Raw genomic sequence first — 17,716 nt, forward strand, 5'->3', positions numbered from 1 at the left:
GAGCCATCCATAATTCAGATGGACATCCAAGCTTCTGAGACTAGACAATCAACTTCTATATTGTTTTTCTAACAGAACTGTCAACTCACTGGAGCAAGGACCACATTTTTCTTTATTATTTGTACCGCACTGAGCCTACTGACATAACGGAAACCAACAAGACAATATCCAAACATCTGGACATTTGTCTGCCTCCATTTTAAAGTTGGAAGTGAAGTTACTTTGAATGTTTCAGTCATGCTTGGCCATATCACAAAAGCCTCCAACCAAGTCCATGCCATTCACTTTCTCTGAGTAATATGCACACGCTGAAGGACATCATTTCAGGGAGACAAGTCCCAGGCTGAAGATCTCATGCTACAGAAGGAGTTTTGGCCTTGTACTCACCCAGAAGATGATGTTGTAGCTGAAAAGCAGGTATTTGTACCAACAGCTGATTTCTGGGTTAGAGTATCGGTAATAGTGCATCTTCTATAGAGCAATATCTGCAGAGGAGGGAGAGAAGGGGGGGGGGGGGAGAGAAAAGGGTCAGTTCAGCCTAAAAATTCTGATGTTTAATGTGAGCTTTCTTCAGTCTCAGAAAAAAAAGAGTCCCTATTCCAAAAGTTTATATTAAAAGGATTACTGTAATTTGAAATCTAGTCAAATTTCAAAAAGATATTCAGTGAAATTTCAGATACCACACCTGACATCTAGTTCTTTTTTGAAGAACTAGATAAATACATGAAGGATAGATCCATCAATAGCTATTGGCCAGGATGGGCAGGAATGGTGTCCTTAGCCACTGTTTGCCAGAAGCTGGGAATGAGCGACAGGGGGTGGATCACTTGATGATTACCTGTTCTGTTCATTCCCTCTAGGGCACTGTCAAAAGACAGGATACAGGGCTAGATAGACTTTTAGTCTGACCCAGTAGGGCCATCCTTATGTTCTTATGACTCCAAGTCCCACTGCCAATTCTTGTGGCTTTACAATATTTTCTAGTTTTTAAACCAGTTCTGTCTCCCTGTTGCCATCTGAAAGAGATAAACAAAACTGACTATACAGTTCTAGTTAAACCCAAAGACCCAGATCGATGGGTTCAGACTCTGTATTAAGCAGACACAACCCCTTTTACACCCTCCTTGACCGAGGACACTCCATGCACATACATGGACTTGGACTTTGCATACAGGCTGCTTGTCCTTTTCCCCCCCCATCATGCCTGGTGGACTTAAGATGTGATGGTAAATATGGTGGTACGCAGTGAGATGGAGAAGACACAGCTTTAAGTAACTGAGAAAGAATGTTGCAGTGGGAGCTTTTGTTGTTAGGCTCTGACAGATTGTAGCACTGTGGTATTTTTAATCTTCCTATACTGCATCAAATTTGCATAACTGGTTTTATTTAGATCACAAGTCATGCAGTTACGAAAGTTTTGATCTGATGGGCATTGCAGAGTTCTGCTTTCTGTGATTCTCGTATTCTAAGGTCAGCATCAGCCACGGGAATTGCTCAATGTTTCAAAAAACTGACGCCTTCCAGGGCATTATACCTAACCCATCTCTCCACAGGAATGCAGCAGAATGCCCCATATGGAAAACCAAAACCACAAAGAGCCAAGCCTCCCAGCCGAAAGCCGATACGCTGAAGAAGTCCTAAAGAGCCTAGTGTATGGGAAAGGCCCAGCAGCCAACACCAGTTGGTCTGTCACGCTGAGACCTGGGCAGGAATGGGGTTAACACCATTTCCACATTTCAACCCTCTAATCGTGCCTTTAAATCAAGGGTTTCCCTTCCAGGGGATTTTAGTAGAGGCTTAGCAAGGGAGAGGGAGTAATAAGGTTTTTCAAATGGTTTGACCCCAAATAAGAAGTGAGACAAGACGTTTGTTGTGGAATTACATTAAATGGTGTAAAAGGGAAAGCGGGGGGAAACAGACATCCACAGTCCCAGCCTGATAGCACCAGACTGTAACTTTATAGATTGCCTAGAGTAAGGCAGGGGCACGTAGCAGCGTAGTCCCAGAAGCAGATTCAACCACAACTCCTCCCCTTTCAATCTGGAGAGTGAGCAAGTTATTTCACTTCTTTTTGCAGCGCAGCATACTCCTGCATGTCAGCTGGCCAGCTGGGAGGAGGTGTAGAGAAAGGACAGCACCAGGGCTACTTCTAACCCCCAACCCATCTGCTCACTTCTTTGCAGCGGTGGAATTCAGGGTGAACAACTACTGCTCTTCCATCCCCCATGCTGTGTCTGGGGTCACAAGCTGTGTATGACAAGTGGGTGAATAGGACCCTCATAATTAATCAAGCACTTCTATAATAAATTACCCCTTGGTGTGTGTCTGAGGCATCACACAATGGTCTAGCACAAAGTTGTGTTGTATTCTTGGTTGTAACAAGAAATTCAGTAGGATGATGGAGAGGTTTGTCACACAGATTCACTATAAAAATCATTCCACCCCTTACCACCCTCTTCCCCTTGCAAAAAGAAAAAAAATCAAAAAAACCCCACAAACCTCCACACGATTATCGATTTTGAAGAATATCCCATTTTACATAAGACTGCCTCTTTGAGCTTTCAAAAGGCATTGCTAAATGTTTCCAGCAGCATGATGGAGTACTGCCACCAGGTCTGTTTTTAAGTTTCATAACCAAACCCTGTCTCATATCAAGTTGCCATGAACCTGAAATTCAGCACCAAGCACAAACTTTTGGCTGCAAAAAGGCAGCAATGCCAAATCAAGCCCCTAGGGAGAAGACAGGATTATCCTTTGCCCATGGGGTCCAGGTGTGGAGTGTCCAAGATGCACCTCTCTCAGAAGGAAATTAAGTGGTCTCATAGGTCTGGGGAGGTCAAGACCAGATATCACCTGGTGGTCACTTTGGGGCCTCTGCAGTTTTCCTGACAACCAGCTGCATTTTATGGTCTTTCCCTATTTAGAAAACAAGTCAAAAGATTCTCATCCCATGCTTACTCACTGGCGTCCACCATCCCTTTGTGATGTTCCTCACACAGCTTTTGGGAAACTCCCGTTAATTCAAACACAAATCCTAATTAGGAGGTTCATTATCTATCTCAGACTATGGGAGTTAGGTTTACTTATTTTGGGCTATACCTAGACCTCTAAATAGCCAGGCAGCAAATACAGGTACTGCTAACTAACATTATTTATACAGAGAAGCATCTCTTAATATCAAAACACTGAACTCAAAATTAAAGTTCATAGTGCTGAGGACCTAGGGAGGTTTATTTTGGAGAGAGAGAAGGCATAAGAGAGCCAAAGTCAACCTCCATGCTGTTGGACCAATTCCCTCCCTTTCTCATTAGGATATTTCAGCCAGCGTGCCCTTTCACCTATCAGCAGAAGCTCATAATGGAAAACTAGAAGGTAAGTGATGAGAAATGGATTCTGGTCAATATGAACAGTGGATAATCCCATTATTGATAATCAGGCTTTCCTTTTCCTGGGATCAATTCACCCAAAATATACTGGTGAGGCTTTTCAAAACTGCTCCGTGTTAGGCTACTCTGCTGCTTTTGAAGGTAGTGGGAATTTTACTAGACTTCAATGTGAGCAGAGAATTAGGCCACTGTAGAGGGCTTTTGAAAAATCTCTCCACTGAGTGATTATCAACTCCCCCCGACGTACAGAACAGGCAGTAGGGTGGAAACAGCCAAAGCTGGGACTACTGCAGTGTGGGGGGAAGTGGTAAACTGGGGACCAGCTGGGGCCACCCCGTCCCCCAGCAGTGTCCTGGGGAGATTCTCCCCCCGTACCCACACGGGACAGCAGGACCCAGGTGGTATCAAAATTACAAATAGGAGCAAGCCAGAGACTCCAAGCAGTAGAGGGTAGAAGCAGCCAAAGCAAGGACCTTGGTAGACAGTTCTCCAAATGCAAAGGATCAGTTTTGACTGGACTTTCGCTGACTGGCTGTTTGCTGCAGCTCTCCTGCAGAGTCTCTTCACTCTGTATCTGCCCTTCTTCTCCTGTCCCCTCTCAACTTCCTTTCCTCTTTAGCTGATCCCCACCTATCATACTGTTCATTCTGCTACTGGGTTCTATTCCTTCCTGCACTTGTGTCTGTCTTGTCCATTTAGATTTTAAGCACTTCAGGGAGGAACAGTCTGCTACTCTGACATTTCCTAACACAATGGAGCCCCACTGCTGGTTAGCCCTTAGTCACTACTGTAATAAAAATGTTAAAACAAGAAAAATGAGAGAGAATGCTGAAGAATGTGGTACCGTTGCTACACAGCACCCCAAACAAGAATACCCGTAGCTAGGACAAAGGAATTGTGCACGTGTTTTATTTTAAACAAAAACAAATGACAACTCTGGTTCTTGTACCATGTGCAAATGTGCTCACTTGTGCTCAGAAATGGGTGATGGACCTTTATTCTTTTAAAAATATATAGAGAGTGGTAGCACCTAATTCAGATCTCTAAGGTCAAGGGCACACGAAAGGAAGTACATTTCAATTTTCCTTTTCACAACAGATCGTACCCTCAGTGCAACTTAAAACTTTATGATCATTCCCCTTGAAACAGACAAAGAACATGCATTTTAGCAAATGAAAGAATAATTACAGTACATTCTTGACTGCAGGAGCAGTACTGTGTGGCCATATAAGGCTTTAGAGATTAATGAGATAGTAAACAACTTCTAAAAACAGAGGATCTAACTACTGAACTCTCATAGTCTCCACTCTGATGTGAATACAAACCTTTTCAATGGCCACTGAAGGACTGGGGTGGGGACTGATCTGTATTAATTTAACAATACTGTAAGCAGGAGCCTGCACAAAAGAGGGGGGGGCAAATAGGGGCACAGGCCCCCAAATAATGGGTGGGGGCACAGAATTCTTCTGGCCCCAGGACCACAGTGGGGAGAGTGAGCTGCTTCAGCCCCGGGGCTGTGGCAAGGGCACAGAATGTGCCCCCTCCAAAAGTGGTCAAATTTAAATTCCTGCACATGCCCCTGACTGTAAGTGAGCAACTCATGGGAAATGTTTATTGTATGACTATACAGAAGGGTTTCCTGTGGGCACATGGAGGTTCAGGTTAATAGCCGGCAGGTAACAACAGCTCCAGCTATAAACGTTTCCTGGTAAAGAAGGCAGGAGATTTGTTTCCTAATGTCTGTGTTATTAAACTGCAAAGATGATACTGAAATTATAAAGCTCATTTTGCCCAGATAAGGAACAGCCTGGACTGAAGGGGTCTGAAATACTTGAACCCTAGAGAGGGGTGAAAAGCTGCAGCTACCTCTGTAATTATGACAGACTTCCATCAGCTTGAGAAGACCCACATACCACCTGACAGTATTACTCCTATTAGGGCTAAAAGTGCATCTAAGGCTGCTAAACAGGATTACAGGGCTGTCCCCACCCACCCACACTCTTTCAGTTTACTTTGTGCAGAGTCAGCGTCAAGGTTTTGCTACTTTAGTTTTTTTGTTTTTGTTTTGTTTTTTGCACTTCCTGGGCCTGTTTCTCCACTGCCTTGTATGTACCTTGTTAGGATCAGGTTCCCTTTCTCATGCTCTAGCACTGCAACATGACTTTCCATGACGTGTTCTGGGGGAAGCTCACAGCCACAGCCACACCCTGGCACAGGACCTGCAAGAGGGTGTTTACCGGAAACAACAAAGCCCAAATGGAAACTGAGCAGACAGACATGTCCACAAAGCATAAAAGGAAGGGTGGCCCAACATTAGCACTTCTGTCAGTCACGGGTGTGAAAAAAACCCACACCCCTGACCAACAGAAGTGCTGTTCTGGACAGCACTATGTCAGCGGGAGCTGCTCTCCCACCGACATAGCTCACACCGCTCGCTGAGAGTGGCTTAATTATGCTGGCAGGAGAGAGCTCTCCTGCCAGCATAGAGCAGCCACGTGCAAGAGCTCACAACTGTAGTGGTACAGCTGCAAGGTCTGTAGTTTAAACATAACTAAGATGATGCACACATAAACAAACAAGGGCTAGAGTCTCCCTGGTTCTTGTGAGGGGGAGGAAGGGTCGCAGAGTATTTCAATTTAAATATGTTGTTAAGTATCAAGCTGCAAATAGAGAATTAGTTATATAAGAGGGGTTTCAGGTTACGTGTTAGTAGCAGCATCCAAAAAAAAAAAGGAAACAGCAGACAAGCACATTAAAAAGATATTTTATAGCATGAAAGCTGAGCTTTTCGATGCATCCGCAAAGAAGTGAGAGCTAGCTCAGAAAAGCTCAGCTGCCAAAATAATAAATAGTCTTTAAGGTGCCACAAGTACTCCTGGTTTTTTTTTTATATAACCCAGGTATCTTGCCTCTGATCTAGTAGACCAGGAGGATTCAGGAGAAAAAAAAGCAGCAAGTTTACAGTCCTAAAATGCAACTGAAACAAAGAGACAGCCAAGCCATCGAAGAACCTGGAAGGAACTCCCTGCCCCCCCACACACACCCCGCCTGCCCCCCCCCCCCACACACACACCCCCCCGAGATTTTATTTTCTGCCTGGCTTCCTTCCCTCACTGTTTCCAAGACCTACCTTGATTGTTCAGGCCTTAACTTCAGTGAAAAGCCCACTACAGGAATATCAGCTTCTCCCACATCCTTACTGACAAGCAGGGATCCCAACTGCTTAATCATCTTGACCTTTCTATGACTGGTAACACATTTCTCCCTACTTCCCTTTCCATTGGCCAGCTGCCCAGCCATGAGGAACCAACTGCCTGACCTGGAGGAGTGTCACTATGTAGGTAGTGAGGAATGCTACAGTACCACATGATGCCAGGGGATTCACACTTGATCAAACCACACAGCTACAAGTCATCCTCCCTCGTCAGGAAATAGGGTGGCTCTCCAAGACACTGCATCTGCAATGGAGATCCTTAAAAGGGGCACCACAGCAGAAACACACACAGTTCCCCTTCAGAGCTGCCAGGATGAATGTCTCCCTCCACACTGCTGAACAATCTGTTCCACCTTGTATTCAAGGGTGACACACTGAATGCCTTTCCCAGACCTGAAAAACTCTGTGTGGCTCAAAAGCTCATTTCTTTCACCAACAGAAGTTGGTCCAAGAAACAAATTTTCTCACCCCTCTTGTCCTCCCACATAGGTGGCTAGGGAGCACGCAGGACAGCACGCCATGCTCCCCCAAAAATTCCCTCCTCCACAGGGATGACTTCCAGGAAGGGGTAGAGGAGCATGTGCGAACAGACAGCTGTGCAAAAATTACTGCAAAACTGAACAGCTTCCTGAAGGGAGAAAGGATGACAGGATGGGACATTTCTATGGAGTTCATCCTCTTTTAGCAGAAACTTGGGACCTATCTTCAGAGCTGCTTCAAAGCCCTTCTGACCATCCTGGAGTCTTGAAAATAGAGAGGTAAAGGGCTTCTGTGCCCCTTACTCCCACCTAAATTAAAGGTCAGGATTTGGCCTATTGCCACTTTTTGGGGGGAGGGGGGGAAGAGAAGAAGAGTGACAGAGATAGTATCTTGCTGTTATACACAAGATGTTCTAGGCAACTAAGACTGGGCACATCCAACTCCCTTCCCAAACTTTATTCCTAATTCTGCAAATAGATTGGCTACGTGCACTTGACCAAGTCACTTAATCTCTTCCCCTTGGTACGTTTCCTAGCGTAGAAGATGCTCAGAAGTGTCAGTTGCCAGACCAAAATAAAGACATGCGGTTAGTAATATTAGCTTACCTCATAGGTTTCATAGATTAGCTAATTAATATTGTGAAGTGCTTTGAAGAGATATAAAGCGATATGTAGGTGGCAATTATCTTATTCTATCTGGAGTTGCACCGACTCACTCAGCCAACAGTTATTTCCCACTTATAGCAATGGGAATTTCTTTCAGAGAATTAATACAGAGGGATATCTTTAAAAAGCTAGAAGTATCATTTCAGCTCCCAGCTACACTGAGAAGGAAAAAAAATTACCATTCAGCAAAAGAATGCTGCAGTCAGAGGCAGTTCAACACCCACAGATTATACTTATAAAAACTTTAGAATCCTGGCACTTTGTAGATAATTGTGATATGATTCACTGCTGATAGATTTTTAACCCTTACAGCACGTGTGACCTAAACAGGATAAGCCTTTTCTATATATTATCTATAAAATGGCTTCAAAACAGAGAAAAGGGAATGTTACAGATTTCCAAAATACTGTGATTTTTCTACAAAAGTATTGTAAAGACTGGACCAGAGCCTCAGCTACTGTTAATGCAGCAATGTAGATTTAAGTCAACGTATATCAGCTGTGGATCTGACCCAATGTTTTTAAAACTATCCCAGCGCAAACCCAGACAAAAACCAGAGCAGATATGGAAATGGGGGGCAGGGGTGGGGAAATGAAAGCTCCACCTAGTACACATTAGGTCAAGAGAGGACCGTCGAATTGTGGAGGTGAATGCGTGGTTATGCAGGTGGTGTCAGAGAGAGGGCTTTGGATTTTTTGACCATGGGATGTTGTTCTGGGAAGAAGGATTGCTAGGAAGAAATGGGATCTACCCAACGAAAAGAGGGAAGAGTATCTTCACAGGTAGGCTTGCTAACCTAGTGAGGAGGGCTTTAAAACTAGGTTCGCCAGGGGATGGTGACCTAAGCCCAGAGGTAAGTGGGATACCAAGAAGAAACACCAGGAAGAGGGTACAAGATGGGAAGCCTCTTGATTCATACTGAGAAAGTAGGGCAATTGGCTAGTTATACTAGGTGCATGTACATGAACGCAAGAAGCCTGGGAAACAAGCAGGAAGAATTGGAAGTCCTGGCACAATCAAGGAACTATGATGTGATTGGAACAACAGAAACTTGGTGGGGCAGTTCACATGACTGGAGCACTGTCATGGATGGGTATAAACGGTTCAGAAAGGACAGTTAGGGGAGGAAAGGAAGAGGAGTTGCATTGTAAGTAAGAGAGTGGTATGATTGCTCAGAGCTCCAATATGAAACTGGAGAAAAGCCTGTTGAGAGTCTTTGGGTTAAGTTTAGAGGCAAGAGCAACAAGAGTGATGTCGTGGTGGGTGTGTGCTACAGACCACCGGATCAGAAGGATGAGGTAGACGAGGCTTTCTTTGGATAACTGAAGTTTCCAGATCACAGGCCTTGATTCTAATGGGGGACTTCAAATCACCCTGACATCTGCTGGGCGAGCAATACAGCAATGTACAGACAATCCAGGAAGTTTTTGGAGACTGTATGGGGAAGTTGTCCCCAATAAGTGCTGGAAGAACCAAACTAGGGGCTGTGCTCCTCTTGACCTACTGCTTACAGAACAGGGAAGAATTGGTAGGGGAAGTAGAAGAGGGTGGCAACCTAGGCAGCAGTGACCATGAGATGGCTGAGTTCAGGTTCCTGACAAAAGGAAGAAAGAGCAGCAAAATATGGACCCTGGACTTCAGAAAAGCAGACTCAGATGCCCTTATGGAACTGATGGGCAGGATCCCTTGGAAAGCTAATATGAGGGGGAAAAAGGAGTCCAGGAGAGCTGGCTGTATTTTAAAATAGGCCTTATTGAGGGCGCAGGAACAAACCATCCCGATGTGCAGAAAGAATAGCAAATATGGCAGGCAACCAGCTTGGCTTAACAGTGAAATCTTCGAGCTTAAACTCAAAAAGGAAGCTCACAAGAAGTGGAAATTTGAACAGATGACTAAGGAGGAGTATAAAAATATTGCTAGAGCATGCAGGGGTATAATCAGGAAGGCCAAGGCACAACTGGAGTTGCAGCTAGCAAGGGATGTGAAGGGTAACAAGAAAGGTTTCTACAGGTATGTTAGCAACAGGAAAGTGGTCAGGTAAAGTGTGGGACCCTTCCTGAATGGGGGAGGCAACATAGTGACAGAATGTGGAATAAAACAGCATATGTGGAAAAAGCTGAAGTACTCAGTACATTTTTTGCCTCGGTCTTCACAGAGAAGGTCAACTTCCAGAACGCTGCACTGGGCAACATAGTATGGGAAAGAGATGAGCAGCCCTCAGTGGTGAAAGAACAGGTTAAGGACTATTTAGAAAAGCTGGACATGCACAAGTCCATTATTTGTCCAGCTCTAATGCATCAGAGGGTGCTGAGCGAGTTGGCTGATGTGATTGCAGAGCCATTGGCCATTATCTTTGAAAATTCGTGGCAATCGGGGGAGCTCCTGGACGATTGGAAAAAGGCAAATATAATGCCCATATTTTTTTAAAAAGGGAAGAAAGAGAACCCGGGGAACTACAGAGAGGTCAGCCTCACTTCAGTCCCTGGCAAAATCATGGAGCAGGGCCTCAAGGAATCCATTTTGAAGCACTTGGAGGAGAGGAAAGTGATCAGGAATAATCAACATGGATTCACCAAGGGCAAGTCATGCCTGACCAATGTGATTGCCTTCTATGATGAGATAACTGGCTCTGTGGCTATGGGGAATGCAGTGGATGTGATGTATCTTGACTTTAGCAAAGCTTTTGCTACGGTCTCCCACAGTATTCCTGCCAGCAAGTTAAAAAAGTATGGATTGGATGAATGAAATATAAAGGTGGACAGAAAGCTGGCTAGATTGTCGGACTCAACAGATAGCGATCAATGGCTCGATGTCTAGTTGGCAACCGGTATCAAGCAGAGTGCCCCAGGGGTCGGTCCTGGGGCTGGTTTTGTTCAACATCTTTATTAACAATATGAATGATGGGATGAATTGCACCCACAGCAAGTTCGCAGATGACACTAAGCTGGGGGGAGTAGTAGATAAGCTGGAGGGAAGGGACAGGGTCCAGAGTGACCTAGACAAATTGGAGGATTGGGCCAAAATAAATCTGAGGAGGATCAACAAGGACAAGTGCAGAGTCCCGCACTTAGGACGGAAGAATCCCATGCACCACTACAGGCTGGGGACCGACTGGCTAAGCAGCAGTTCTGCAGAAAAGGACCCGAGGATTACAGTGGACGAGAAGCTGGATATGAGTCAGCAGTGTGCCCTTGTTGTCAAGGCGGCCAATAGCATATTAGGCTGTATTAGTAGGAGCACTGCCAACAGATTGAGGGAAGTGATTATTCCCCTCTATTCGGCACTGATGATGCCACACCTGGAGTAACTGTGTCCAGTTTTGGTCCCCCACACTACAGAATGGATGTGGACAAATTGGAGAGAGTCCAGCGGAGGGCAACAAAAATGATTAGGAGGCTAGGGCACATGACTTACGAGGAGAGGCTGAGGGAACTGGGGTTATTTAGTCTGCAGAAGAGTGAGAGGGAATTTGATAGCAGCCTTCAACTACCTGAAGGGGGGTTCCAAAGAGGATGGAGTTCTGTCATCTGCCACTGAGAACAGCCGAACAAGCAGCGATGGTCTCAAGTTGCAGTAGGGGAGGTCTAGGTTGGATATTAAGAAACACTATTTCACTAGGAGGGTGGTGAAGCACTGGAATGGGTTACCGAGGGAGGTGGTGGAATCTCCAGCCTTTGCTGTTTTTAAGGCCCGGCTTGACAAAGCCCTGGTTGGGATGATTTAGTTGATGTTGGTCCTGCTCTGAGCAGAGGAATGGACTAGATGACCTCCCGAAGTCTTTTCTAACCCCAATATTCTATGCGTTAGACATGTGTTAGCAGGTCCACATAAAACTAGCCATCGAAGCAACAAAACCAGTAAAATCAAGTTTCAGAGGGGTAGCCGTGTTAGTCTACACAACAAAGAGTCCAGTGGCACCTTAAAGACTAACAGATTTATTTGCACATAAGCTTTCATGGGTACAAAACCCCACTTCTTCAGCTGCAGCCTTGTTGTTTTCATAATATCAAAACAATGAGAGCAAAGCAGAGTTTCAAGAAGGTTACAACGCTGCTGGTAACAAAACAGTGAACTATTGGGAGAGAAAAACATCCTGTCAAATCTTTTGGCATGCTAGTTACTGCCATTATTTCATCCACACTGTATTGTTCTAGATTTTATTTTTTTTTAAATAGTATAACAAGCTAATTTTTTTGATCTGGCAGCATGTGATTTACCACGTCCAACTGAATGCTTGAAGCCGACAGGTTAATGTCTATTTAGAAGTGCCAAGTATGGTAAGCATTTGTGAAAGCAAACTATCCCAATACAGAATTACCCTTTTCTCACCCTGACAGGGTAGATTAAAAATCAAGGCAATTTAAAACACCAAGTAGAAAGTCTCCATTTAAAAAAAAAAAAGTCACTGAATTCAAATAAACTTTTCTTTAGAAAATAACTGAAGTACAAATGGAAGAGTGCGTTTGCACTGGTTGATATAACCATTAAAACATTCTGATTTACAACTTAATAAAGCTTTAAGACTAGATGTGATGCATCTTTTTGCTACTTATGAAGGTACACCATAGCTATATACATTTAAGCAATTACATCAGAATCTCAAAATATTAACCTAATTGTACATTTTTAGTATATTAGAAAATGGTGAATGACATTGCTTATTCACTAGATAATTAACTTTCTGCTCATGATTTGTAGCAAGCTGCATTAGGGTGGCATTTAGAATTTAAACACACAAAACAGTATATAAAAATTTATATTAAACAAAAGAAGCTCTTAGCACAGTACGTGGCTCATTGTGCCATATTTAAAAAGGTTGATCTCAAGTTAAATGGTCCTTCCCCTGCCCTCCCGATTTTCTCTTTATATAGAGAAGCAGCTTTTAAATTCAAAGTTTGACAGATGCATGGATGCAGCATATTTAAATATTTTAATATAAAATATGCTAAGGGGTAAATTTTATTAAATTCAGATTTTTTAAAAGATTTTTGGAAAGATATTTAAACAAAAAAATAATCCAGTATAAAAAGATCCAATTATTTTGGTTTAAAAACCACCTGATTTTTATTCACCTTGCTCCCAGTATTCCATTTCACAGCACTTTTCACTAGTTCTCTCTACAAAGAAGGAAACCAGTCCACTGATATTTCTCTCCTCCTCATTAGTATCCTCCAAATATTCCATCGGACAGAACAGGTGCAGTGATGGTTCTACTAACTCTTATATGCAGCACCCAGATACAATGGAGATGGCTGTATTAGAAATCTTTACATTAAGCTGATGAGTTGTAAAGAAAAGAAAAACCTGAGGGATCCCCCAAGGCTGCAACAAACACCATAACCCTCTTACTGTGAGGTAAAATATAAGAGCTGTCGATTCTTTCAATAGAAGAGATTGTGAATCATCAAGTACAGTATCAGGTAAATCTGAGGGTGTGCACCTGTGAGTCACTGAACAGTCAGTCACTTTCCCAAGAGCTCTGACTGAGGCTGGAATGAAATGGCTCAAGGATTTCCTTAAGGACATACATTTACTTCAGCTGTGATGTGCAAGTGTGGAGGCGGCTCTGCTCACTCCTGGGAGACAGGTGAAGCATTTAATGTTGAGAAAGCTACAAGAAAGGGAGATCTGGATCACGGCACCTGAGAATTCAGTGGGGCAGGCAACTTCAAACCAACTCTATAGTCATGCAACGTACAACCATTTCTAACATGGTGGCCTGACTAGAAAATAAGGGCTGAGAATTGTTCTAGGATTCCTGAAGTCAGCGGAAGTGGCAGACGATATCTTTGCTAAGTGACTTCTGGAATTTTTGTTTTGATCATCAGTGCCATTCTGAAGGTCCGGGTATTCCATTTTTCCACACAACAAGTTCAACATGAGCAGCAGCAGTGCAGTCTCCCCCACATCACCAGTGAGCCCATACTGGATAGAGGGGAATCCAGTCTCCATGACTGTACTATTTACTGAGACCAACTACAGTGCCTGTTACAACCAGATCTCATGGAATATTCTAGAACAGTGACATCTCTCCACTAGGAACTAGACAGAAACCAAACTCTCAGAAACCAACAGATGGTCACTGAGTAGGGAGGGACAAAGTTATGCAGAGACTTTAAAAGGAGGACAAGAGTTCATGTAGTGGAGAAGGAGAAGCCAATGCAGGTATTCAGAAAGGCACAATTCACACCGATTGCTCTGACCAAGCAATCAGCATGAAAGATCATCTGCCATCTTCCATTCAGAACTGCTAAAGTAGTCAAGCCAGGTGATGAGGTACTGGATGAGGAATTTTAACTGCCTGGAAAGAGAAAATGTTGAATCTTAGAAATACTGTGGAGGAAGAAGAGTCAGGATAAGGACACAGGCTGACTGTAAGGAAGTCAAAGCTAATACCCATTATGTATAGGGATGACAGTGTAATCTTCAACAGTGACAGTATTGGGATGCAGAAAGTTCAGGAGGAGAGATCAGGAATTAAAGTTTCTCCATGTTGAGCTTAATTTGACAAGGAGACCTCCTGGGGGATCTTGGGAAGCTCCCATATGGCAAGAAGATTTTCCAACTGAATTTACACCCACAATAGTGCAATAAAAAGAGTGATATGCTTCCTAGAGTCTCAGCAATTTGCAACAAAAATGAATCACATCAGACAGGATGATGTCATATTAACAATAATGATTAACTAGAGTTCTGACTAACTGTTTACAATGCAGTCATAAGAGACTTAGAAACTGCAGGCATGTGTCGCATTTAGTTTGGTGTCAGGAAGCAAGCAAGCATCAGGCATCACAGAAAATAAATTGTATGTAGCCAGTAACAGACTTCTGAACAGCAATCTTCAATAGTTGATTACAGAGCAGCAGTAAAAAGCTTCCAATGGAATTCCGATCCATCCTCCTTAGCAGGTGGATATGCTGAGGGCCTTCAAGGAGGAGGGCTTGTTAAGCCAGGCACTCTCTCCAGCTTTAATAAGGACCCTCCTAGAAATCCCATCCCAAATATTTTTTATATTGCCAGACTTTTAAAAAAGGAGATGCATCATGACCAAAATTATTGAGCTTTTTTAAAATCCATGTAAATATTAATTTATTTCCCTACATAATAGATAGCAATGTCCTGCATTTGGAAGCCAATCATTTTCCCAGGAAGTTTGCACTGGTAAATTTTCTTCTCTCCACCAATTAATGTGTTTTCTTACAGACTCTGTAGACACAATGTCTGAAGAACGCCATCTGGATGTGTGTTTTTCTTTCAGACTCATGCCAGGGGTCCCAGGAAAGGGAAGAAATGTAGGTCTTGAAGGATTTTAAAGGAATTGATCTTGCAAACATTTAAAGATGAGTAACTGTACTCACATGGAGCAGTTCCCTTAAAGTCAGTTGGATGATTTGTCCAATTAAAGTGATAGGCTTAAATACCTGCGGGATCTCAGCTTGTGTGTGGGTTTTTTTATTATTAATTATTATTAAAGGTTTGAGCACAGAGAAGAGTACATTTGTTTTTAAAATAAGATCATTCTCCTCCAGTGAAGTTTCAGTAGACTCCTAAAGTAGTGATTAAGGGACCAATCCTGCAGACACTTATGCACAAGGAGTAACTTTATCCAGGAGAGTCATCCCATTGGTGTCTGTGGAACTACCAACACTTATCCAGTGGAGTAAGCTCAAGCTCTACATCACAAGGCCCTGATTCAGTCAAGCATTTAAGTACAGTATGTGCCTAACTTTAATCAGGTTATTAGTCCCATTCAACTTCCTGAATTGGTGGAAGAGGGAGAAGACAAACTTGAGAAGCAGAGGCAGAACTGGAAGCAGGAAAGTCAAGGATTGGATTCCTAGCATTCCAAAGGCTTTGGGACTCCTGGAGAGAAGCCAGCAGCGGGCATATCAATCCAGTTTCCAAATGGAGCACCAGGGAAGGAACCCAGCAGATAGCAGCTTGCTTCACTTTCTATTGATAATTTGGCTTTACAGGCAAATGCCTTAAACCAAAAAATTCAAGCTGTGCTGCAGAAACTTCAGGTGGGACTATAATCTGAGTGGAATCACTGCAAATCAAAATTACAGATAACACCTTATGGACAAGAGTACTCTGGTGCTCACAGTGTGCGAGTTTTGAAATGTTATATTTACACTGTCCACTTACTCACTATAAATTCACTTAGCAAACATTTTATAATGTCTGTAACACTAATGAGCAAAAATTACCAATCCAGTACAAAAAAAGAACAAGCTATTTACTTTTTAGTAGGTTTAAATACTGTGCAATGTTTAGAGGTTCTGCAAATCATTTTTGACCACGGGTTCATTAACTCCAGGACACAAAACTGCTGGAGGCAGCAAAGGGAAACAACTAAACTCAGAGAATTAGTAACTGACCTAAGGCAAACAGAAGACAGCAATAAAAGCCTAACGTACTTTGAGGGAGACTAGACAGTAAGAAGAATCCAAGAATAAAAATCTGAACTGAAGCTTCTTTTTAACCACATATTATGAATATTCACATGGTATAAGTCAAAACACTATCAGCAGATAGTTTTCCTTCTAGTATTTGACCCCCAGTACTAGATCAGAGGGATAGGACAGAAGGGGGGAGGGGGAGAAACGCATGCATTTGTATTGTAGGCATGACTAAAAACCATGCACATTTTGAATGTAAGCTTCTTGGGGCAGGGATCATCTTTTTGTTTTGTGTTTGTACAGCCTCTAGCAAAATGGGGGCCTGGTCCATGAATAAGGCTCCTAGGAGCTATTGTTATACACATAAATACGGCAGCAATTCTCACAGGATTTATGGTTCATTATAAAAAGGCACAAGAGTTAAAGAATTACAATATCAGTAAATCTCTAAGGTTGAATACAGCCTGATGCCCTTGACTAAACCATTAGTCATCAACTCAAGTATAATTCCTCCAGCAAGGGCCTGTTCAGAACAAAACCTTCCATCAGTCCATTTTGCAGTGCTACATACAGTGGGGGCCCACCGCCACAAATGTCAACTTTGTATGCCCTGCAGCATCCAATATATAGTTACATTTATCTTAGTTTACACAAGACAATGGCCATAAAATCTAATATTTTTTTTAAAAAAAGTTATGCAGAGATTGTAATGGGTTGTATTTTTAATATCGCTAAAACCTTGTGTTATCTTCCTCCAAAAAGAATGGGAAGTTAAGGCCATTTTCACCCCAATATGTAATTCTCACAATCTTTCTTTGTTAAAGACATCCATTAATAGTTTATTAGGTCTTTATAATTAGAATCTTAATACATGTTACCAACTCAGATTCAGACATTTTAAGGCTGGAAGGGACCACTACGATCATCTAATTTGACTTGCTGCATAACATAGGCCAAAGAGTCTCACCCAGTAATTCTTGCATCAAGCCCCTAACTTCTGTTTGTCTAGATTTACCTTCTAACAATTGGATCTTGTTATCCATTCTCACTATCTTGTGTGTCCCATTTTAGGCACCAGACTTTAACAAATTAGAGGGAGACGAGGATTGGGTGACCAGATGTCCCGATTTTAATAGGACAGTCCTGATTTTCAGGGGCTTTGTCTTATATAAGTGCCTATTACCACCACCACCCCCGTCCCGATTTTTCACATTTGCTGTCTGGTCACCCTAGACAAGGAGGGCTACAAAAGAAATTTGGAAAACATGACATAAGGAAATGTTAAAAGAATTGGACACGTTCAGTCTAGAAAAGAGAAGGCTGAGGGAGGACCAGATAACAATCTTCGAGTATATAAGAGTACAGTGCCCAATTGTTCTCCACTTCCAGCAAGGGTAGTACAAGTAGTAATCTACTTAGTTTACGCAATGGAAATATAGATTGCATAGTTTTATTCTCTAATTTCTAACTATAAGGATTGTAAGAACTGATAAGGTTACCTTGGGAGGCTGCAGAATCCCAGTCACTAGGGGTTTTTAAGAGCAGATTAGACAAACACCCTGTAAGGGA

General features: G+C 42.8%; 1 protein-coding gene across 4 annotated transcripts in view; it reads right to left on the reverse strand.

The window, feature by feature from the left end:
* Positions 1-17,716, reverse strand: part of TSPAN14 (tetraspanin 14) — an 81,321-nt gene that overhangs the window by 40,995 nt on the left and 22,610 nt on the right. For all 4 annotated transcript variants that reach the window (XM_039481361.1, XM_039481363.1, XM_039481362.1 and 1 more), the window contains one exon: positions 388-485. In XM_039481361.1, the coding sequence (XP_039337295.1) occupies positions 388-468 (81 nt within the window). In that variant the 5' untranslated portion in view covers positions 469-485. The remainder of the gene's footprint in view (positions 1-387; positions 486-17,716) is intronic.

The sequence above is a fragment of the Mauremys reevesii genome, linkage group 7, assembly GCF_016161935.1.
Source record: "Mauremys reevesii isolate NIE-2019 linkage group 7, ASM1616193v1, whole genome shotgun sequence".
In the NCBI taxonomy this organism is placed as follows: Eukaryota; Metazoa; Chordata; order Testudines; family Geoemydidae; genus Mauremys; species Mauremys reevesii.